The 23,894-nt window shown below is 34.1% G+C and overlaps 1 protein-coding gene and 1 non-coding gene across 2 annotated transcripts; one reads left to right on the top strand and one right to left on the bottom strand.

Moving 5' to 3' along the window:
* Positions 1–7,120: 7,120 nt before the first annotated feature.
* LOC108982933 (calmodulin-like protein 30) lies at positions 7,121–7,934 on the bottom strand. Its single transcript, XM_018954417.2, has one exon. The coding sequence runs from the start codon at positions 7,835–7,837 to the stop codon at positions 7,277–7,279; it is 561 nt and encodes a 186-aa protein (XP_018809962.1). The 5' UTR covers positions 7,838–7,934; the 3' UTR covers positions 7,121–7,276.
* A 15,532-nt stretch (positions 7,935–23,466) lies between these two features.
* On the top strand, positions 23,467–23,607 carry LOC118349096. The gene has a single exon (XR_004802089.1). It is a non-coding gene; the product is annotated as a small nucleolar RNA Z247 (small nucleolar RNA).
* The last annotated feature ends 287 nt before the right edge of the window (positions 23,608–23,894 follow it).

Here is a 23,894-nt window from a genome sequence, read left to right as displayed (position 1 = left end):
AGGACTAATGACATTAATAGTAGTGGAAAGTAGAGGGGTAAAGAAATTAGGAAACCATTACCTGAGTGAGAATCCTTGCATGGTAGAGAAGAATTAGATGTGAAAATATCATTTGCTAGGAAACATTATCCATCAAATGTGAGATGCCAGCAAATGTATATCTTGTTTGTTGTAGGAGCAAGATAGTGGTATCCATGATGGTTAGAGGGATAACCAAAAAAGTGCATTTCTTAGTTTGAAACTCCAGCTTGTGTTGATTGTATGGTCTGAGGTAAGGAAAACAAGCACAACCAAATGTTGATTGTGAAATAATTTGGCGCAAGAATAGGAGAGTTGAAGAACTAGAGTGGGAAGACGATTAATGCGGTAAATAGAGGTTGAGAAGGCATATGTCCAAAGTTCATTTGGTAGGTAAGAGGTGGCAAGAAGAGCTAAACATATTTTCACAATGTGGCGATGCTTTCTTCCGGCTAGTACATTTTGTTAGGCTATATGATGAGGACATGAATTGAGATGATGAATGCCATGTGTGGTGAGAAACTGTTTGAATAGAACGGAGATGAATTCACCCCTTCAATCAGATTGGAAGCTTTTGATCTTGTGGGAGAGTAGGTTTTCAAAAAGAGACTTAAATTTTATGAAGCTAGCTAAAACATCAAATTTAAGTTTCAGGAGAAAGAACCATGTGAATCTTGAGTAATCATCTATCAAGATTACATAATACTGAAATCCATCAACATGTTTTATAGGCAAAGACCCAACATCAAGATGTATTAGGTCAAGAGGAGAAGATGTCTTGTGAGAACTTTTAGTAAAAAGTAATCTCTTATTCTTAGATAATTGACAAGCTTCACATAGATGAGGAGAGCTTACAGTACTAACTGGTAATTGAAATTCCTAGACTATATGATTAAAAATATCCTTAGAAGGATGCCCGAGCTAGTGTGCCAAGTGGGAAGGGAGGTTTTGACACCAAGAAAAGCTACAAGTGGCTGGGCTTTACTGATGAACAATTGTTTGAGATGCATGGGATACAATCCATCTTCACTCTTGCCTTGTAAAAGGATTCTCAGTATGTGGTTGTCCTTCACAAAGAAATTATCAGCAATGAGTATAAAATGACAATGGTTATCAATACTAAATTTTTGAATAGACAGCAAATTATCATCAGCTTGTGGACAATGAAGTATGTTATATAAGTGCAACAAAGAACCATTAGTGAGGAGAGAAGTTGAACCAATACTAGAAATGGGTAGATTTGACCCATTCCAACAGTAACCGCCTCAATACCATAAAATGGTTGGTTGAGTAAGAGATTTTCAAGCAAGGAAGTTATGTGATTATTGGTTGCACTATCTATAAACCAAGGTTGATCATGATCTTCATTGGTTTAGGCAATCAATGCAGCTATTGGGAGGGTGGGTGGTGCCCTTGGTCAGAAAAGCCCATTAGGTGATAACAATCTAAAACTTGGCAAGGAACTCTATTTTGTGGAATGAAAACAATAGTATTTTTAGACCTAGAGTTCTGGTTGGTGGTATAGGAAGAGGGTCGATTTTGCTAATGTCGAGGATAAAAGTTCTTAAAAGAGGTTTGAGTTTTGTTCTTGCGAGGAGGAAATGATTTTCCTGGTTTTTTGGAGAACATAGCAAGAGAGTTTGAGTCAAGAAGCAGAGATCGATTGTGGGATTCTAGTCAAGCTTCAAAGTTGAGGAGTTCTGATTGAAAGGATTCAAAACTCATTGGATGGTCTCGGGTGGCTAAAGAGAAGGGGGGGTAATAAATGGGGTATAAAAGGGATGAGGACCACTAACAATATAGTTAATCAGATCTCCATCATTAACTGCTCTTCCCACCAAGCTAGTTAATCTGCATATTGCTTGGCAAGTTGGAGGTGGGTGGTGCATAATTTGAACTCATGTCTAAATGCTTGGAGCTGCCTTTTCAAATGTGGTACATGAGATCTAGACTGACATGAAAAAGCAAGTAGCAAGAGTTGTCTAGACTTGCCTAGATGTATAGAGACCATACACAGTGGCCAACATGCCTTATGTGAGTGTTGCATTAAGCCTAGCTTAAATAATTTTTTTTTTTTTTTGTCCAAAGGACATATGTAGACTAAATGGAAAGGACTTGATTATCCTTAGAATCGGAAGAAATTGAGGTGGGCATGGCTCAATGCCATCGATAATGCCCACCAAGTCATAGGTACACAACATAGAAAGGGATTGGGACAACCACAGAAGATAATTATGTTGATCAAGTTTGTTTGAGATAAAACGAGTAATGTTTGGAATAACAAACGAAGAAGAATCTACCATAAATGAAAGGTATCAATCACAGGGCGGCTGATACCATGTAAGAAAGCAAGAAATGGTAAAAGATATTGTTATTTTCATTTACAAGAGATGTACACTTAAATACAAAAAAGAAGAGAAATTATAGTCTAAAATTTAGAAATTGCATCATAAAGGATGAATCTATACAGCAATTGATAACATAAATATGAAAACATGGAGTACATCATGTTAATTTCTCAGTAACTGTAGGATTAGTGAGCTGGTCTTTAATTTTCTTATCTGTGGGTTGATTCTTGCATAAATGTAGAGATGTTGATGAGCTGAAACTATCTGAAAAGTTCTTGTTAACAATCAATGTCTCACAATTTGAGGACAAAGAATTATCTCTAGCTTTTAAATGTAGATCGATCCTAAGCAGGGTCACATTGTAGGCATATGATAATTAATATAGATCAATCAATTATCTCTTAAATTATGTTTTTGATGGAGCAGGGTCACAGTGTGGGCATCCTAAGCCTTGAACTGTTATTGGAGTAGCCTATTTTTTCTTCACAATAGTCATTAATCTGACTAGTGCCTTGCTAGAAGCACGACGATGATCAATCCAATTAGTCATGATCAATGATAATGGAGTAAAAACTAGTGCTTGTTCTTACTCTCTCTCTCTCTCTCTCTCTCTCTCTCTCTCTCTTTTGAATTAGACTTCTTTAATTATTTTGCACATTGCATATGATAATTAATTACTATGTGAAACCTTATGAGATCATGTTCAACAAGTATATAAATAATTTGCATCATTGAGATTTAGATTGGGACTTTCTACAATTTTCTATGTACAAACACTTTCTGTAATCATACAGAGATAGGTACGATATGTGGAGTACCTTACAATATTTAATATTAGATCATCTATATTGTCTAACTAAGAACGACATTAAATATCTTGCAATCCACATATTGTCAGTTTCACACCAATTGTAGAAAGTAATTGCGAGCAGATAATTGTAGTGGATCTTTGTCCTTGGCCGGGCTTTTTCACACCAATTTCACACCAAATGATCATCCGGGCCAGTTTTTTCCCGACCCAGTCAGAAACCCAGGTTGCCAAAAGCCATACTTGCCCGGTCTAGGTATGGGTTTCAAACCCGTATCCGGGTCTTTATGACTTGGAATTCAACTTTAAGATTATTTTCTACTCCTCTTGGCAATATAAATAAGACCACATATCTTCGACGACTTTAAAGAAAAAGCTGGCTAGGTAGATCAGATTAGATAAATATATAAACCAAACCAAACCCAACCCAACCCAACCCACAACCACAACACCCACCCACCCAGTTGGCTAAATTTCAATCTTCCTTTTCTTAAAGCAATCACAATAACCTCATCTCGGACTCTCCTATGTATCTCATGGGCAACACCTTGTTAGAAGCTCTCAACATCCGTGTGGAAGGGTCCGGCCAAAAGTTCTTGGTCCTCACCCATGGCTTCGATACTGACCAGTTCATCTAGAAAGGCATTCTCCCTTCCTTCACCCCTTACTACCGCGTCATTCTCTACGACCTCATCTGTGCCGGCAGTGTCAATTCTGATTACTTCGATTTTTGCTGCTATACCACACTTGACTCCTACGTCGATGACTTAATCAATATCCTCGACGCTCTCAAAGTCGATCGAGTTCAACCCAGAATCCAGAATCCAGATTCATTTGGGTTCTAGCCCTGGTTTGAAACCCGGTTTCTGGTATACCCCGGATGAACAGTCCTACTTGAGGTTCATATGGACATTACGAAATATTGGGTATTTTTTTTAATAAGCTCCAAGCCTTTCTGATGGATACAAAGGTGGACCAAGTCTTAAAGATCCTTTGCAAGTTTAAGATGGGGCAATCACAGGATCAAGAGCTAGGAAGTGCAAGGAAGCAATGCAATGATTGATGCAATCTACTTGGGACGAGTCTAGCAAGAGCTGAATATTCAAGATGAGATTGAGAGAATGAAACCCAATGATCATCTACGTGATACAAGTTATGGAAAAGTGTAACATAAATTAGGGCCTATTATTATGTTTATGTGATTGAAGGCCTTGTATTTGTTTATTTCATTTAAATGATTTATTTTATTAGTTATAGGAATTAGTCTAGAATAATCGGGTTTGAGGATGTTTTGCCTACATATGTTTTATTTTATTAAACTAGGGTTTCAAGACTTACTGTAGCCGCGATACTATTCATCCAGGGACATTTTGGGTGAAAGGGGCTTTGTTTTGGCCTAGGGTTAATTGGGGTTTAGGTATTTAAATACCTTGTAGCCGTCCAACACAAGCTTTAGACAATATTGAATTTTTATTGTGAGTTGAGTTTACTGCTCTTGTTCTTGATTGAACTTTTGAACTTATCAAAGGTAAATCACAACATTTGTGGCGTTCCTCCTTGTAATCTGGGTTCTTGAGACAGGTTATTAAACGGGTCTAGATTTTAATACAATCTTGGTTCTTAAAACGAGTTCTCAACGGGTCTAGATTCTCCATCCATTGACTTGATTTTTGACTTTCTTGGGTGAGTTTTCAAATTGATTGTGGGTTTAAGGGATTTCATTCCCACGGGTTCATATAATTCCTTTATTTGCTATATACGTTTCAAATTCGGGGCCCAAGTGTATGTATACAGTATATCCTTGGAAAGTGTTCTTGCCTCTATCAGTGGATCAGGTACTCCCGAGTCCCTTAATTATGGGCCATGAATATCTCTCTTGTGTAATGAGAATAGTATTTTGAGCGGTTAATATTGTATTTTACCTCTTTATACAAAAAGAAAATATTAGTAAATGATTGTTTTGTTATCTAAGTGTAACCTAAAACTTGTAATTATCACTTCAATTCAATTAGTATGTCCTTATAAATGTTTTTTTTTTATTTATGGAAATAGGCTTCATTTCATTTAATGAAACTGAATTTACAGCTATAACTTATCAATACAAGAAAAAAACTCAGACTGAAAGTCAAACTAGGCATTTGTTCTAAGGTACCCTCGCACACAAATTTCTGTGTGATGAATATTGTCATAACTTCTATAAAGTCTCTCCTAACAAACCTTCCGGTTTGTCTGAGAAAAAAACATTATGTAAAACAAAACTAAACAATCCATCTCTAAAAAAAGAAAAGCACTATCACCCTCTATCCTCCCAAGAAGGAGGAATATTATCACTCCGTCTCCTCCCAAAGAAGGAACGAGACTCTGCTATTATGGATACCAATTCTAATAGCCTATTTTTTTTTATTTTTACATACAAATAAAAAAAACAAAAAATAGAGTGAGGAAAAACACTGGACAAGGGACTGTATAATGGGCCTAACCAGTGTTGCTAAGCATATTGAGAAGATACAATGAGATTTTTTAGATTCCTTTTTTCTTTTTTCTGCCTCTCCCTCCCTCTTGCACACACGCGGCCTACCCTCTCTGTCTCAGTTTCACTCCCAAGCAGCCTAGCGCCGCTGCAACCAGTCCACGCCGACGGCATCACCGACTTCCTTCGCCGGCCTCCTCCCTTTCCCCCAGCTACCGGAGCCTTCCTCTTTCTCCCTTCTCCCCGAGCAGCACCTCCCTCTCATGGGTTCTCCCTATCTCGGCCCAGAACCACCGCCCCCAGCCGCGCATCGCTACCCACGAGCATGCCAGACCTCCACCCCTTGGCCATGCCGTCCTCCACTAGCCACCGCCTAGCCCAGCCAAGCCTCCCTCTCCCATTCTCCAATTCGAATCCCACGGCCCATCCCCTTGAAGCCCACAGCGCCGCCATGCTTCTTGCACCACACTGTCCACCACTGCGTAGGCAGCCCACCAAATCCAGTCCGGCGAGTGTATTGGTCTTAACGGTAACAAACCGAACCGACGCATGCCTTGAGCAGCGATGCATAATTTTAATCATCTCAAGCATGTCTTCTATGTGTAATAATTAAAAAATATAAATGTGCGCCATGGCTCTATCCATGCATCTTGGGTGACCACATGCTGCAGAAAAAAGAAATTAAAAGTATGTACTGGACAACATAATAATTACAAGAGTATGTATTAATGCAATATATAAATGTGTTACAATGAGAGTATATATAGATGTCAAGTGACAAATTCAATAGTAAGAGGCAATATGATCAGTGTCTTTGGCTTTTGGTCCTACACATGAATGCTTTCATCAATTTTATATTGTCAAAGCACACAACTGATGGATGCCATGTCTTGCAGTACACACTAATTCTTCCCATGAAAATAGATTTTTCAACCTTTTAATTAATACAAAAGTAGTTTTGTAATGTGAACTTCAAATTATCAAAACTTACAAATGATGCAACATTTGCACCCTTCGATTTCGTTAGCCCAAATCACTTATCTTTTCACCTACTTTTCATCCATTCTAACTGTCATAATTGGGAGGGGCTCTACATTGAGCAATATGTAATTTTTAATATTTTATAATGACGCACATTATAAAATGTGATCTAATTAGAGGGTGATATGCTGTATATTTTTCCCTTTTCTTATTTCTACTATTGGTTCATAAGAATAAGAAACTTCGAAAAATATTGATAATCTAATAACTATTGATTATTCATTATTTAAATGAAGAAATCAAACTATTTCCCTTGTATTCTAGAAACTTGAATGCTATCATGTTCTTAAGACAAAACCTAGCTACTAGCTAGCTATATATATATATATATATATATATGTTTATCCAAGTCCGTTAATAAACACATCACAAATCGAGGTTTCAAAATATATATATGTATATATATATATATATGAACAAGGAAATTAAGCACAATAATAGAAATTAATGGATCCCATGCACATACACTAGGCATTTTTATTTTCTTACTTGATCATCTCATTTCAATTAATCCTGTTCAGATTCTGGAAAGCTAATATTACATCCACACAAGTTCAAGTACTAGAAGACTAGAGTTCAAAGTGAAAACATTCATGGCCGTTTCTTGACGCCTGCCATCATGCTCATAAATTCATTTATGTCAACAAAACCATCCCCATCGGTGTCTACTGCTTTCACCATTTTCCGGCAAGCCTGCAGGCTGCAAACCTCTCCTAACTTTTTCAGAATCTGTAACAATTCCTCAGCACTTATTCTACCATCTCCATCCAAATCATACACCCGAAAAGCACTTTGAATGTCAGATGCATTTACCCCACCTCCAATGTTGAATATCTCCATGAACTCCTTGAAATCAATGAACCCATCTCCATCAGAATCGATCATCTGAAATTCCTTAGCCGTCTCAGTTTCAGGAACAGTTCCTCCATCCAGTAGTACCCTTTGTGCTAACTTGAATTCCTCCTTCGAGAGTTTCCCATCTTTGTTGGAGTCAAATTTATCGAACACCCGTCTCATCTCCTCCACATTTAGCTGTAAACACGTCGACGTGTTGGAGCATTGTCTCTCCTTGGAGATGCTCGACTGGGCTTGTTTTGCTGAGGGCTTGATTGAAATTCCATACTGGAAATTGAGAAAGCTCAAGTTCGACATTCTTTAATGGTGCTGCACGTTGCAGTACTACTGTTGCTACATGCGCTTATAAACATGTATATGTAGGCTTCACATTCGTGGTTTCATCTTTCAAATTAGAAGATCAATTAAGTTTAAGCTAGAACTTAATTAGAGTTATTCTCTTTCTCGTTCTAATCTTAAAGAAGTGGACAATCATGAATCACTAATTTGCCTATTCCTTTCGACAGTCACTTTCAAGCAACTTGAAAAAAATTCGATTCCAAGCCTAAGAAGCTCATCACATGGAGATAAGGTATAAAGTTTGTGTAGAGAAAAAGGAATTCTCTGTCTAAAAAGTTGAAATGCGTTTCATTGATTCTCCTTCCAAATTCCATATGCTTAAAATATATATGTACGTTTGATCATCACGTCTGGAATATATAAAGCAGAAGTACTTTATATATGCTACGTTAAAGAGGGATAGAAATTGAAGGAAGTGGATTATACATGTAGAAGGAAATTACTACTTAATACTCTTTAAGTTTATGAGTTTTGTTACACATAAGCTGGTTATATATATATATATATATATATATATATATATATATATATATGTTAACACACCACTTACAATATATCCTAATATTATAGAGTTAGTCTACATACAGTCCTCATTTGAGAATTGTTTATACAAACTCACACAGTAATGTTTAAAAAAAATTAAAATTATAATAATATCATTTTTAAAATGATGTTTCTTTTCTTTTTTACCCTCATTTATCAATGAGATTGCACACGTAATCCAATACTCAAGACTGCAAGTAGAATTTCTCAATATTATAACTTTAAAAAAAATTAAAACATCAGTCTTTTTTTAGCATAGTTGATGTAGAAAGATTCCACATCAACGGTGTGTTAATGAGTGTGTAAAAAATAAGGCTTATCAATAAATTTTCTCTAAATTTATTGCATTCTATCACAAGATCTCCTGTCATTAAAATTATTTAAGCCTTTATAATTATAAGATCAAAGTATCATGAATATCTATAAGCTAAAACTACTAAATAATTGCACAAAAATGCAATCACCATTGCTCAACATTTGCATTTCTTCTTCTTCGATGTCTTCTTGATCTTTTCAACAATATCTTAAGCAACTAATTAGCTAGCTAAGGACATGATAATTTGCACGTGAATGCACTTTCTTAATTCACTCCCTCTAGCTGTATGCTTTTATTTCGACCTCAACTAATTTTGTCGGATTCAACTAATTCTCCGACTCTCCCACCACTGTAGAAAGACTCGAATCTTGTGACGTTGTAAGATCGTCCCGGTGATCATGATTTATATTGATAAACTAGTTCTCATTTTATCAGACGACAGTTATTATACGTATCAACAGTTTAGAATTCAGTTTGGGAAATGTGAATTTCTCTAAGATTTTTCAACTTAATGGAAACAAAAAATAATAAAGAAATAAATCCTTATCATGATATTAATGTAACCAATAATTCTATAAGTCGTAGCTCTATATACAAGCAAAAAGAGAAGACAAAACGTACAGTACTGCAAATGAAAAATAGAAAAAATGAGAACAAAAGTTGGACATATATATATATATGAGTTATGATAAATTCTAAATCAATGCATGAAATATTGATGCAAGAAATTGAAGTAATAAAAGAGAGGATAGAACAGAGTCGTGTATTCTTTATTTTGTTGTTGAATGAATTGAATTACAATTGTTTACATCAGTCTATTTATAGAAGAAGCTGAGTGTAACTAACTAACAAACTTTTATTTCAGCCAATGATATTAATCATTTGAGCCACATCATCATATACTTTAAGAGTCCCCCTCAAGATGGAGAATGTATGTCTAAAATTCTCATCTTGGATAGTAAACTATGAAACTGGTTACAGCCAAGAGGTTTGGTAAAGATATCATTGAGTTGATGAGCGGAAGCAACGTGCAGTGGCTTGATGAGGTTGGCTAACATTTTCTCTCTTATAATGTGGCAGTCTATTTCGATGTATTTTGTTCTCTCATGGAATACGGGGTTTGCTGCAATGTGAAGAGCAGCTTTGTTGTCACAAAACAGTAGAGCAGGTTGGGGATGATCAATCTGAAAGTCTTTCATTAGAGCAAGTAACCAAGTCAATTCACAAGTGGTGGATGCCATAGCTCTGTATTCAGCTTTAGCTGAACATTTTGACACGGTTTGTTGCTTTTTAGGTTTCCAACATTTAAGTGAGTCACCAAGGAACACACAAAAGCCCGTTACTGATTTTCGAGAATCCACACATCCTGCCCAATCCGAGTCACAAAAAGCCTTGAGATGAAAATCTGAGTGTGCTGGAAAGAACAGTCCTTGTGCAGGTGTTCCCTTCAAATATTTTAAGACTCTATGGGCTGCATCTAGGTGAGGTTGACGTGGTTTATCCATGTATTGGCTAAGAACTTAAACTGCGTAAGTCAAGTCTGGCCGAGATATGGTAAGGTATATCAACCTACCAATTAACATGCGATAGCTTGAAGCATCTTCAATTAGATTACCCTCAGATGAAGAGAGTTTGATGTTTTGTTCCATGGAAAACTGAATAGGTTTTGTTGCTAGTAAACCTGAGTCTTGGAGAATGTCCAATGCGTATTTTCTTTGGCACAAAGTGATTCCTTTGTTGGATCTGGCCACTTCCAAACCCAAAATATACTTCAATACCCCCAAATCTTTGATTTTGAATCTGTCATCTAAAAATGACTTCAGTGCAGTAATTGAATCAATATCATTGCTTGCTAGTATTATGTCATCTACATAAACTAATAAAGCAATGAATAAAGAGGCAGTGGTTTTAATGAAGGGTGAGTGATCAGAATTTGACTTGGTGAATCCATAGTCAAGAATGACAGAAGATAGTTTAGAAAACCATTGGCGTGAGGCTTGTCTTAGCCCATATAGAGACTTGGTAAGTCTGCATACTCGAGTATCCCCTTTTTCTGCAAAGCCTAGTGGTATGTCCATATAGACTTCTTCATTGAGGTCACCATGCAAGAAGACATTATTTACATCTAATTGATGTAAATGCCAGTTTTTAGCAACAGCCAAAGCTAGTAAACACCTCATTGTGGTTAATTTTGCAACAGGAGAAAAAGTTTTCTAAAAATCCAAGCCTTCAACTTGTGTATAGCCATTTGCAACCAATCGGGCTTTATACCTTTCAATGCTCCCATCTGCCTTGTATTTTATACGATAAATCCACTTGCAGCCTATAGGTTTCTTTCCTACAGGTAAGGAAGTAAGATTCCATGTTTTATTTTGTTCAAGAGCTTTGATTTCAGTATGCATAGCTTCTTGCCACTCATGTATTTTATGGCTTGAGAAAATGACTTTGGTTCAGTGTAAGAAGAAATTGACAAGGTAAAGCATTTATGAGAATGTGAGAGTTTATGATAAGAAACATAATTAGAAAAAGGATAACATGTACCTTGAGAACTGCCTGCCATGAAATCCGATTGAGAAGATTGAAGAAAAGCTTGGTTGTTTTCTGTCAAAGCTAGTTGACAGTGATAATCTTGCAAATAACTGGGTTATTTTCTTTGTCTTGTGGACTGTCGAGGAGGAATGGGAGATGAAGATAAAGGAATGGGAGATGAGGATAAAGGAATGGGAGATGAGGATGAAGAAGAATTGTTTGAATCTGAAGTATTAGAATCAAGAGAGGAGAAGTCTGTAGGCAGAATGCTATCTGTAATATGTGAAATTGATGTTTCAGGAATGATGTTGGGTAGAACCAGAAAAGGATCAATATCAGAAGAAGAATTTGAGTCTATGGATGAAAAAGGGAAAATAGACTCATGAAATACCACATCACGAGACAGAAATGTTGTATGAGATTCAAGATCATACAATTTATATCCTTTCACAGCAAAAGGATATCCAATAAAAACACTCTTTTTGGCTCGGGGATCAAACTTTGATCTGTTTCTAGCAAGAGTGGATGCAAAACACATACATCTGAATACTCTTAAATGATTATAAGAAGGAGGAGATGAATGAAGAACTTCATATGGTGATTTATTACCTAGTAATGGTGTGGGAGTTATATTGATTAAATGTGTTGCTGTTAAAACACAATCACCCCAAAACTGTAATGGTAATAAGGCTTGAAATCTAAGAGATCTAGCAACATTCAGCAAATGCTGATGTTTTCTTTCCACCACACAATTTTGTTGTGGTTTCTAAACACAACTCCTTTGATGGATCACACCTTTAGCTAAATAATAATCAGGCATATTGAATTCAATCTCATTGTCTGTTCGAATGCATTTAATTTTGAGATTGAATTGATTTTCAACAATGGAAAAGAAGGATTGCAAGTATTGTCTAGTTTGAGATTTTTGTTTCATAAGATACACCCAAGTGCACTTAGAAAAATCATCCACAATTGTTAGAAAGAACTTAGAACCATCTAAGGAAGCAATTGAAAATGGTCCCCATATATCACAATGCACAAGATGAAATGGAACCAAAGTAGTGTTATTACTATGTTCAAATGGAAGACATTTCTGTTTTGCCAATGGACAAATAGTACATGGAAAAGAATTGGAAATTGTAATGCCTGGTACAGATTTATTGAGAGCTTTTAGTCTAGAGAAGGAAAGATGGTCTAATCTATAGTGCCAAAGATCAAATTCTTTATTGACTGAGAGAGCAATTGATGATGAATCAACCGAGGGTTGTTGCAAGAGATGATATAAACCAGCTTTTTCTTCACACATGCCAATCATTTTCCATGTAGATAGGCCCTGTACAAAACAGAATTTGGAAATGAAAATAAGACAACAATGAATGTCTTTAGTCAATTTACTTGCTGATATGAGATTAAATGAGAAAGAAGGGACACAAAGAACATTATGCAATATCAAATTATTGGATAGAGTTACGGTTCCTATGTGAGTAACCGAAACAAGATTGTTATTTGGCAGTTTGACAAATGAAGAAACATGATATTCAATAGAAGAAAAGAAACTGGTGGAGCAGACCATGTGGTTTGTGGCACTAGTGTCAATAATCCAAGGAATGGATGAATAATTGACAGAGGCAAGAGCAATATTTTCTGAAAGAGAAAAAACTAAAGAGGTTTTACCTGAAATGTTTTTAGAATATGGAATATTTGGTGTTGGAAGAATACCAGATGAACTGGGCATATCAGTAGACAAAGTAGAGACTTGGTTTACTTTATGTACTGATTTGAGAGAGGGATTGATTAAGGCAAGAATTTGTTTGCATCGCTCTTGTGTAAAAGATAATTGTGGAATATCATTACTTTCTTGAACTGTAGGAGAAGAAGATACTTGATTTGCTAAGTGAACATTTGATTTCTCGGATTTAAATCCTGGTGGGAACCCATGGATTCTATAACATTTGTCTGAGGTGTGACCTGCATATCCACAATGACTGCATATAGGTCTATCCTTTCTAGTTCCAGACTGCTTATTGAAGGTATTGCCATTCTTTGTAATCTTTGTTGTCATAGCAGCAATGGAGTCAAAACTCGGGGCAGAGTTGATCTTGATTTCTCTTTGTTTTTCCTCTTGTACAACAAGAAAAAAAACTCGATTCATGGATGGTAGAGGATCTAACAACAGAAACTGTCCTCTTATACTGGTGAATGAATCATTTAATCCCATCAAAAATTGCATAATGTACTCTTCTTGCTGGAATTCCAGAAAATTTTTAACTATTCCACACGTACACTGTGGTAATTGGCGATAATTGGCTAATTCATCCCAATATGCTTTTAATTATGTAAAGTAATCACTAACTGATTGTTGTTCTTGAGTTAAAGAACTGATGGCTTTCTTTAATTGGAAAATTCTGGGTCGATTTCTCTGTGAGAAACGTTCTTGTAGATCCTTCCAAACATATGCTGCTACATCAATATACAGAATGCTTGAAGCTATGTTCTTGGTGACTGAATTGATTATCCACGATAATACCATATCATTGCACCTTTCCCATGCTAAAAACTTTGGATCAGATGTATTTGCAGGTTTCTTTAGGATTCCATTGACAAATCCTATTTTATTCTTTGCACTGAGTGCTTTAGACATAGCTCTCGCCCATAAAGAATAATTGTCTTCATTTAACTGTTGTGATACTAGCATCAAACCAGGATTTTCTCCATGATGCAAGTAGTAAGAATCTTCAACTAAAATCTGTGGAATTGGTGGATTTGAATCCATCATTTCGAAAGAGATCATGTAGAATCAGATTAAGCAAAGAAATCATATTTCTTTGATACCATGATAAATTATGAATCAATGCATGAAATCTTGATGCAAGAAATGAAAGTAAGTAAAAGAGAGGATAGAACAGAGTCGTGTATTCTTTATTTTGTTGTTGAATGAATTGAATTACAATTGTTTACATCAGTCTATTTATAGAAGAAGCTGAGTGTAACTAACTAACAAACTTTTATTTCAGCCAATGATATTAATCATTTGAGCCACATCATCATATACTTTAAGAAGTTATAATCGACTGGGCACATTCTGGCCATGAGCGGGCCGAGCAAGTTGGCCGAGCAAGTTTACCCTCAATGGAAGGAAAACTTGGCTTATAAATTAAGAGAGTGGGATATTGAGGAATAGTCTCACATTACTTATGGATAAAGTCTTAAGTATGTTTATAAGGAATGAATAATTCTCTCTTGTAAAACCGATTTTATAAGATGAGTTAAGCCCATAAATTTTTTCATGATATCAGAGCTTGTCACAGGATTAATGGGGGCCCACACTATTTACCCCGTGACAAGGATCGATCAGGAAAAATACTGACATGCACGTGATGGAGGGTGTTGAGGAATAATCTCACATTGTCTGTAGACAATATCTTAGGTATGTTTCTAAAGAATGAGCAATCATCTAACGTAAAATCAGTTTTATGAGATGAATTAGACCTATGAATTTTGAGACAGTAAGAAATTATAACATTAACTGGACATTTGGATGATGATCATTCGCTTAATTATATTATTTTAATTAATGTCGAACCAATCTCTATTTTAGATATCACACCCCGTCCTACTTTCATTCTACAATGATGAAATCTCATTACCCATCAATTTTTGAGTTTTTATTTTAAGGAAATAATTAAGATGATTTCAAGCTGTGACATATCACATTTTATATAGTAAAATGAAAGTAGGATGAGATCACTAGAATATAATGGTACGTAGCGTTACACTTTTTTATTGCTTGTGATTGTATCATCTGTATTTTCACTCAACTCTAGACAATACGACCACTTTTAAGGACAAATTAAGATAGAAATATAATTTAAGAGGTGCCCGATCGATATAATTCATTATTGATTCTATTAGTTTAGGATATAACTTCCACGTACAGATGCCAGAGTTTAATTTGCAAATAAAAGAAAGAATTAAAAATCAAAATTCTATATATAATATTAGAAATCAAATCATGTAGTGTGAATGATATCACAACAACTCGCAAATTGAATTTAAGAAACCTAGCTAACCAGAATTACAAAATCGTTGGGGCTCCTTGTGGGCCCCTCTTTGATTCGTCCACGGCCAAGTTGGTCGCCGCATGCAAAAACCGACATAATAACTTTATAAGTGATATAATTATTAAGATTCGAAAGAAGTTGGATAATCAGGTAACTTTGTAGTACGTGACTTTATGTCTTAACTAAACTTGCCCCTTATGATAAAAAGAATATATATATATATATATATATATATATATTTAATGACGTTATTTACAAGTTTGGTGTGTATGTAACACACTAGTACTTATTATATATATATATATATATATATATATATGACTCGTTAATATCTTATATATATTAAGGGCCAATTAGCAGGTCTTCGTTCATTTTTTTTTTTCATTTTTACCCCTGCTACTGTGATTAAATTCCTGTATTGTCTGCCTCTTGTTTTGAAATTTTGTTTTCCAATTTTGTCCCTATTGTTTTCTTGAAATTACTAAATAGTCTGATTGTTTTGTTCCCGCCGCTACACAACTGTATATATTTGTAAACTTATTTCTTTTTCAAAATAGCCTCTCTTTTTTTATTTTTAGACTCCATATTTGCCCCTTGCTTTTGTGTTATCAGATTCGGATTATTATTATTACGAGTAATGCTATATACAGTCGTGAAATACGTAAATGCAGTATAGTCACTTTGAAAAAAAATAAGGTCTATTATTAAAAAATTAATTTCTTTTCATGTCAGTCCTATATTTATTCACTTTTTTTAAAGTGATTGTACAGCACTTGTACACTCACGACTGCAAGTATTGTTTATCTATTATTATATTTTTGTCTTTCACCGATTGTCGCTTGATATAAGAGTGATTATCTTTATGAAAATATCCCTATGTAGATTATGTTTACTGCTTGCCGCTTCGTATAAAAGCTTCCTCAGAGTCAGTTTTACATTGTCTGCAAATCTACTTCTTTGCTCCTCAGTTCGAAATCGTACACTTTGCTCTTCAGTTCTCCAGCTTTTTCGGTATGATTTCTTATGTTTATTGTTGTCAATTAAATATTTATGATAATTTCTTCTGTTATATATCTACATGGAGTAGTTAATTCTAAAAAAAATAAAAATAAATTATTACTATAAAATAATTTTGGATGATAGGACAAAAAAGATCGAAAGGAAACAAGGACAAAACAATGAACAAGAATATTTAGATTTAGAAAAATATATTTAATCGAAAAGATCAGATGAGGGAATCTGATCAACTTGTAAAAAATAAATTTCAACTATAAAGAAAGAAAATAAACTCCAAACAGAATAAGATAATCAAACTTCTTAGAGCTCAAACCTTCCAATAGTGTTAGGCCATACGAAAAAAATTATGCGTCATACCGACTAACATAAACCACAGGAAAGGCATGTATATGTTAACTAAAATAACACTAGAATCCAATATAGAAAATGGGGAACAATAAATAAAAAATTTAATTTAAAAAATTACAACTAAGCGGGAAATAGAGAAACATGGCAACATGCATGTTGAAACAGACAAGAAATAATAAAACTCAATATACAGCAACAACGAAAAAAAATAAAAACCCAATATCTGCAAAAAAAAAATATCTTCACCAAGAGGAAAGGCAACACTGAGAGTGATAAAGTGTCAAAAACTACATGATTAAACTGCTTAAGTGAATGATTTGTTTAATCAAAATATGAATGAAGCACTTAATTATGTAGTAATTTTTAGTTCTTGACTCAATATTAAATTTTGATATTTTGCACTTGAAAGGAGTTGTATTGCAGTTAATTCACACCAAAATTAATACTCCAAAATTTTACTCCTCATATTTTATTTATGTTGCAGGGCATTATGGAAAAAATATTAAAACACATGGGTACTCTTGGAAATACCCAACTGGCACAATAACATCAAAAGAAGAAACTCAACTCACGCACTCGGAAATGTACTGCAAGCAAAGAAAAACTCAACCCACGCAGATGCAAAACGTAGGGGCTTGAGGAGCTTCATGCACGGACAACAGATACACTCACGCGGGCAGACCAGCAGCTGAAACGCAAACGGATGGACATGCAACGCTACGTGGCTTCGATGCTGTACAGAACCTGGGCTGGATCGAGCAGCTCACGTGAGCAAGAGCAAAAGACGCGTTGCAGAGGGATCAGGCCTCACAGCAGGCTGGCTCAAAACGCACGAACTGCAGACGTGAAACGCAGAGAAGGCGCGAACTGCAGGGCTGGCTCAAAACGCACGAAATGGAGAGCTGAAATGCAGGAAAAGAAATGTAAAATGCAGAACGTAGGGGTGAAACGCAAGGGAAGGGACACGAAACGCAACTGAAACAGCAACGCACAGTATAAAAAGAAATTTTTTTGCTGTGCGCCGCTCTCTTTTTTTTTTCTTCTTTGGTATTTTTTTTTTTTTTTGTTATTTTATTTTTGGCTCTGAAGAGAATTTCGGCTGGAGGGGATATTTTTCCTTTCGGATTTATTTCGTTCAGCGGGTTTTTCTTCTTCGTTTTTCTGGTTTTCAGCAAATTTTGTATTACAATATTTTTCTATTTAGCAATTTTCGTTTAGAGTAGTTATTAAAGATGTTTGAATTTAATCTTTTTGGGCATTTTGTTAATCTAGAGATGATAGGCTAGATATTTAACTTAGGATTCAATGAGTAACCCATGACTATTTGGGATTGGATTTTCTTCAATATTTAGTACTTTTAATGATTAACTTGATGGATTATATTTAAATGTGCATCTAGAAAAGATTAGAGTTCTTTGTTCTTGGTTTAGATCAATTGTAGACGTAAAGGCACAATTGATACTTGAACAAGTAACATCACTTTGATAGTTTTCTTTCATTTTTCTATGATTGTCATATAATTTGTCAAGTAGTTTTATTAGAATAAAAATTGTGGTTCATTATTATATTATCCGACCATGATTTCTAGGAATGAGAGAATGGTTGAGAGAAAATGAAAAGAGAAGTAAATCTATCACCAAATTAGTGGGCGAAAATTGCATCCCAAGTGTTCGTTTAATTGCTTCTTACAAGTCTAAGTCAACTTCCGCACATTTTCTTTAAATCTCTTGATTCTTGCAATTTTAGAAAAATAGATTCACTTTTATTTTCAACTCTACTTATGCTTGAACTTCCCGACAATTTCTCTCATAATTCATTCCACACTCCCTTAGTAAATAACCCCATTTAGGTGTTAATATTGTTAGCGGTTAAGTTTTGAAATTTATTTCTCATTTCATATTTTTTTGTTCATTGCTAGCTCATTTAGTTTACTCTTTTCTTATCATTTTAAACTTTCGTGTCACTACAAACGGTAATATATGGTCTTGAAAATATAAAGTATTTGCTAAATTCTCATTGTCTCTGTGAATTCGATCTTGGGATTTATCCTCGTATTACTTTGACAGCTTCTACGCTTGGAAGTTGAAATTAAAAGCTGATCAGAAAGCAAGTCGAAATTAAAAACTGATCAGAGAGCAAATCGCATTAATATAAAAGTGCATCTAAAGCAGATAAGGAAAAAAAACCAAACAACAAGAATAGAAAGAGTTAACAAAAAAGTGATGATATTTATTGAGATCCATAAGAACTAAAGAATATTTGTTCATTCGTCAACACGGTAAAGAAGGAAAAGGAGAAATAAAACAATAATATTCAAATCTATTAAGAAAAACAATACGGAAGGACAAGAACATTACTCAAAGAAAAATAAGAAACAAAGAACAATGGAAAAAAATATTAAAAGAAGCAACAACAATGTTCGGATCTAAACAATAGCTATTCAAATCTATTAAGATCTGTTAAGGTCTCTATGGGAAAAACAATTTATTATGAAGAAAAAAATGAATTAAAAAAATATATCATAATTGGTCAGATCTGTAAGAGATGATGAAGATTTACTCTTTACTCTACACGGAAAAAAAGATAACACTCAGATCTTGTAAAAATTAAAAAACCCGATAAGAAGATAAAGGTTAAAAAAAATGCATTGAAATCTACTCAGATCTGTAAGGAATGAACACAATTTCTTCATTCACCTACACGGGAAAAAAAATCTACATCAATGAAAAAAAATAAGGAACCCGACCTGAAAGCACAACATTAGTGAAAGAAAAAGAAACAATAAAGATCAAAAGGAAAGGTAAAAAAACAAAAATTAAGCACACTGAGATATGAACACGATCTCTTCAAATATATCAACATCTGTTCGGATCTACAAGGGCAGAAAACCAACAACCGAAATAAAAGGTTTTAAAAAAAATGTATATTAACTCAGATCTGTAGGAAATGATGCGTTCATTTCATTGCAGATCCACGATGGAAGAAATAACAAACAAAAGAGAAAAAGAACAGATAAAAGGAGACTGAAAGAAAAAGAAAAAATAATGATCAACTGAAAAAAAAAATTAACAACGCTGACATCTAGCACGATCTCTCAAAATATATGAAGATCTGTTCGAATCTAGAGGGAAAAAAAAAAAGGCAACAGAAATAAAAGAAGTTAAAAAATTGTGCAGGAACTCGAATATGTAGGAAATGAAACATGTGTTAATTTCCTACAAATCAGTGATAGAAGAGAAAAACAAGAAAACAAACAAATAATAGATAAGACCAGAAATGAGAGAACGAGAAGAAGAGTCAAGTCAGCATGTCGTGATGAGAAAGACGAGATGGCCACGTTGTTGGTGTTGGTGGGACTAAGAGGAGGAAGAGATGGTGATGTGTGGAGTGATGGTGAGCGTAGGAGAGAGAGAGAGAGAGAGAGAGAGAGAGATATATATATAATATAAAAAGGGAGAGAGAGGCAACATGAAGGAGCGGGAGGGTGAGCGTAGAAGACAATGAGAAAGAGAGAGAGAAGAAAAAAGGAGAAAGATAGAGAAGGTGAAGATGTGTGTTAGGGGAGAGGGTGAAAAGGACAATGATACACAACTTAACATTAAAATATTCATATGTTTTACTTTAATTTAAAATTTATGTATTTACAACAGTTTAAAGTAAATAAAATAATTTTTTTTATATATATATAGTTTGTTGTAAACAAATTATAGTATATTGTTCTTATATCATTTTTCTTGTGGGTTAGGGCGGCGAGAAACAAATAATTAGAGGGAAAGGAATAGGTAGGGTTTTTTTATTTAATTAAATGGCCGTGTCGTAGGGAGGAATGGGTGGGCTATATTATATATTGTGCTTTTTTTTCCTCTATAGACTAATAGATATTTAAAAAAAGTCCTTAAAAAAATTAAAATCTGAAAAAAAAATAATGTTATACAACATTTAATATTTTTTTAAATATATATTGTCTTTTTATTTCATTAATCAATTTCATTTAATGATTTCCTTACATGTATAATTTCGAAAAGTAATTTTTTTTTTAATTCTGAATAATTTTATTCTTTTAATAACAAATCTTATATTGATAACAAGTTTCATATTTTGAAATTTTAATATTATTTCTTCAATATTAAAGTTTATATTAGCAATAAATCTTAATAGTTACGACACTATTAATATTGTTATTAATAACACTATTAGTAAGAACTCTGATTTCTTACAGTATTTTATTCTGTTTAAATTTAGATTATATAAATATTGAATTTATTTATTATTATTGTTATTATTGTTAATATAGTGTTAATTAACAAATATGACTATATAATTATTGTCTTCTATTTTTGTAATGTGTTCTTTCGAACAAACCTGTTGCATGTCCTTGTCTTTATTCTATTCTTTGTCATTCTGTCTTCTTTTTATGTCTTCTATTTCGACAGTTGCTTATTTGTCATCTACTTTCTACTTTTTGGTATGTTGTCTCCTTTGTTCTATAAAAAATATACCAATGTTATAGCAATGTTACTACATCACCAATGCCTTTGTGATGCAACTAGATCCAAGACATCAAAGAGAAGCATATGAGCATCAATGGATATTAAATTCAAGAACCATCGTTCAGGATATCGAAGATGAGGAAACATGGCTTAAACTATTGCTTTAAATGAACTTGACGTGTACAAAGACCCAAAATAGGTAACCATTATATAAATATATGTATCTCTTTATATAGTTATCTTTCATTCGAAACAAAAAATAACTTTGTAAATTAGATATTCTGGGAATTGCAATTCATATGAACCCGCACAACAGCCAGGGGAAAACATTAGTTCAAGACATACATTATTGATCCAAGGTATGAACATATATTTGTTTCCATTTATCAAGTTTTTAATTTAATCTCTTGTAATAATATTATTATTATAAATTTATTTCTGTTTATAATTTAGACCGCCTAAAAGTGTTGAGTCTGACGATGTGGAATCGATTTGCTCATAATGAATGCCAAGAAATTTTTAAGTTTATTCTAGCAAAACCAATCATTCTGGGAACGCAAATCAGAGTTTCTTCTTATAATGGTAGTTACCGTTAGAATTAATATTCTTATTGATTAGACATTATATATTTGTATAGTTATTCATATATATTTATAATGTAGACCTATCTCTATCATCAAGACCGATGAGTGTCTTAACCATTGAACCTCTTCTTTCAATTGTTGTTGGATTGCGTACATGGTAAACAACTTTTCTAAAAAAACTGATTTCATTTCTTATTTAAACAAAATATAAATTTCATATTAGTTTCATATAACATATTACCATATACGTCGAACATATATTATGTCCTGTTTTAATACCACTTTACTTTCATTGTCAATCCAAACTCTTAGGGTAACATAGAATAATGGATTACTCGAATAAATAATTGGAAACAATTTCAATATGCAGCCAAGTGGATTAGTTTCAACCAGTTTTGTCGACTCAATAGTAAAGATCTCCAAAATTGTAAAAGTTGTCAGATCTGCATAACCAATGACAGTAAAATTTTATTATTTAAAATCATATCTCTTATTTCTGTCTAAAATCGTTTTACAAGGCATATGCGTGTAGTTATAAATAGGTTTGTAGAAATGTTTGTATTATAGTTATCAATAGTTTGTAGGTAATATATGTGATATACGTTGTAAACAGGGAGAAATTTCTTAAAATATAGACAAAATTCTGTCAGTTTATAGTTAAATATTTAAGATATAATAAAACTCATGAACTGGGCTCACGTGCATCGCATGTGGTCCCTTACTAGTGTTTATAAAAATCATGTCAAAACTTCAATACGTTTAATGTAAGTTAACATGGCTGACTTTCACATCAGTACCATGATTGATACATTAATAGATTAATAGATTCATTCTAAACAAAATAATAATAATAAATAGTCTCATTTTCGTTTTCATGATGTCTAGATCTCAGTACTCTTCGCAGGATTAATAAAGTTTGATCACGGAACTTAATTATATGAAGTTTCAATAGGAAATTGATCACCTTTAAAAACATAACCTAGCTATTCTATATAAGAGTCCTCTCATTAGTTGTGCCCTCATCCATCCCGAAGTTTTTAAGTTAGTGAGCAAACAATATTTATGCATGCTCAATGTCGAAACACTATGTGATAAGGCTGAGCAAGGATCGGACAAGGATAAAGCCCAACAACAAACAGATAAAGATCAAGCTGACAAGAACAAAGATCAGCAACAACCTAATAGAATTCAAGCTTCCTAAATCTTACGTGATTGTATTTGTATAATTTAATGCTTATCAATACTTTGTATTCTACTTTATAAATATAATACAAATACTCTCTCTTATTTAAGAAGAGTTTCCAAAACAATATACTATAGTGGAAAGGCTCAAATAATCCGATACTTTCGTCGTCAGCAACTATTTGGCTATCTTGATGGTTCTAAATCTACCCCTGCAGTTTTCCTACCCAATTCTCTTCCCAAACCTGCCTACCATACTTATTAGTGTCAACAAGACCAACTCATTCTCAGCACTCTTCTCTCTTCTCTATCTGAAAATATTCTCTCTCAAGTCCACACTCATACTACTTCACATGCGCTTTGGACTGCTCTCGAAAAAATCTTTACGTCACATTCTCGTGCTCATATTGTTCACTCTCATTTACAACATGCCACAACCAAGAAAGGTGGTCTCTCCATGGCCAATTATTTTCACAAAATCAAAGGGTTTGTTGACCTTCTCGCTGCTGTTGGACAACCTCTTCAAGAGCATGAGGTCATCTCATATCTTCTTGCAGGTCTTGGTCCTGACTATGATCCTTTTGTCACCTCTATTACAACCAGAGTTGATTCGGTATCCATAGATCGATGAGATTTATGACCACCTCCTTAGTGATGCAAAAGGGTCTAAGTTAAATGATATTGAGTTTTTAGATTGCAAGTTCACCGTGCTGAAATACCTTAAGGTGGCAGATCAGCACAAAGATGGTAAGAAATCGTGATCTTTCCTTGATTGGGGCAGTTTTGGACACGTTTCGGTATTTTGGCCATCACTTTAGCTATAGGTATTAGAATCGCGCATATAACCCCAATTCGAAAAGCGCTTTTCGATGCGCACCTCGTGGGTACCCAACTATGCTCGGTGTGCATCATTTTCGAGACCAGATTCCACTATTTTTTTCTTTG

This window comes from Juglans regia, chromosome 7 (genome assembly GCF_001411555.2).
Source record: "Juglans regia cultivar Chandler chromosome 7, Walnut 2.0, whole genome shotgun sequence".
Taxonomy (NCBI): Eukaryota; Viridiplantae; Streptophyta; class Magnoliopsida; order Fagales; family Juglandaceae; genus Juglans; species Juglans regia.
This window is presented reverse-complemented; position numbering and strand designations above follow the sequence as displayed.

Bases quoted from the DNA above. Each gene is read 5' to 3' on its own strand.
- LOC108982933 (XM_018954417.2), bottom strand. From the start codon at position 7,837: ATGTCGAACTTGAGCTTTCTCAATTTCCAGTATGGAATTTCAATCAAG.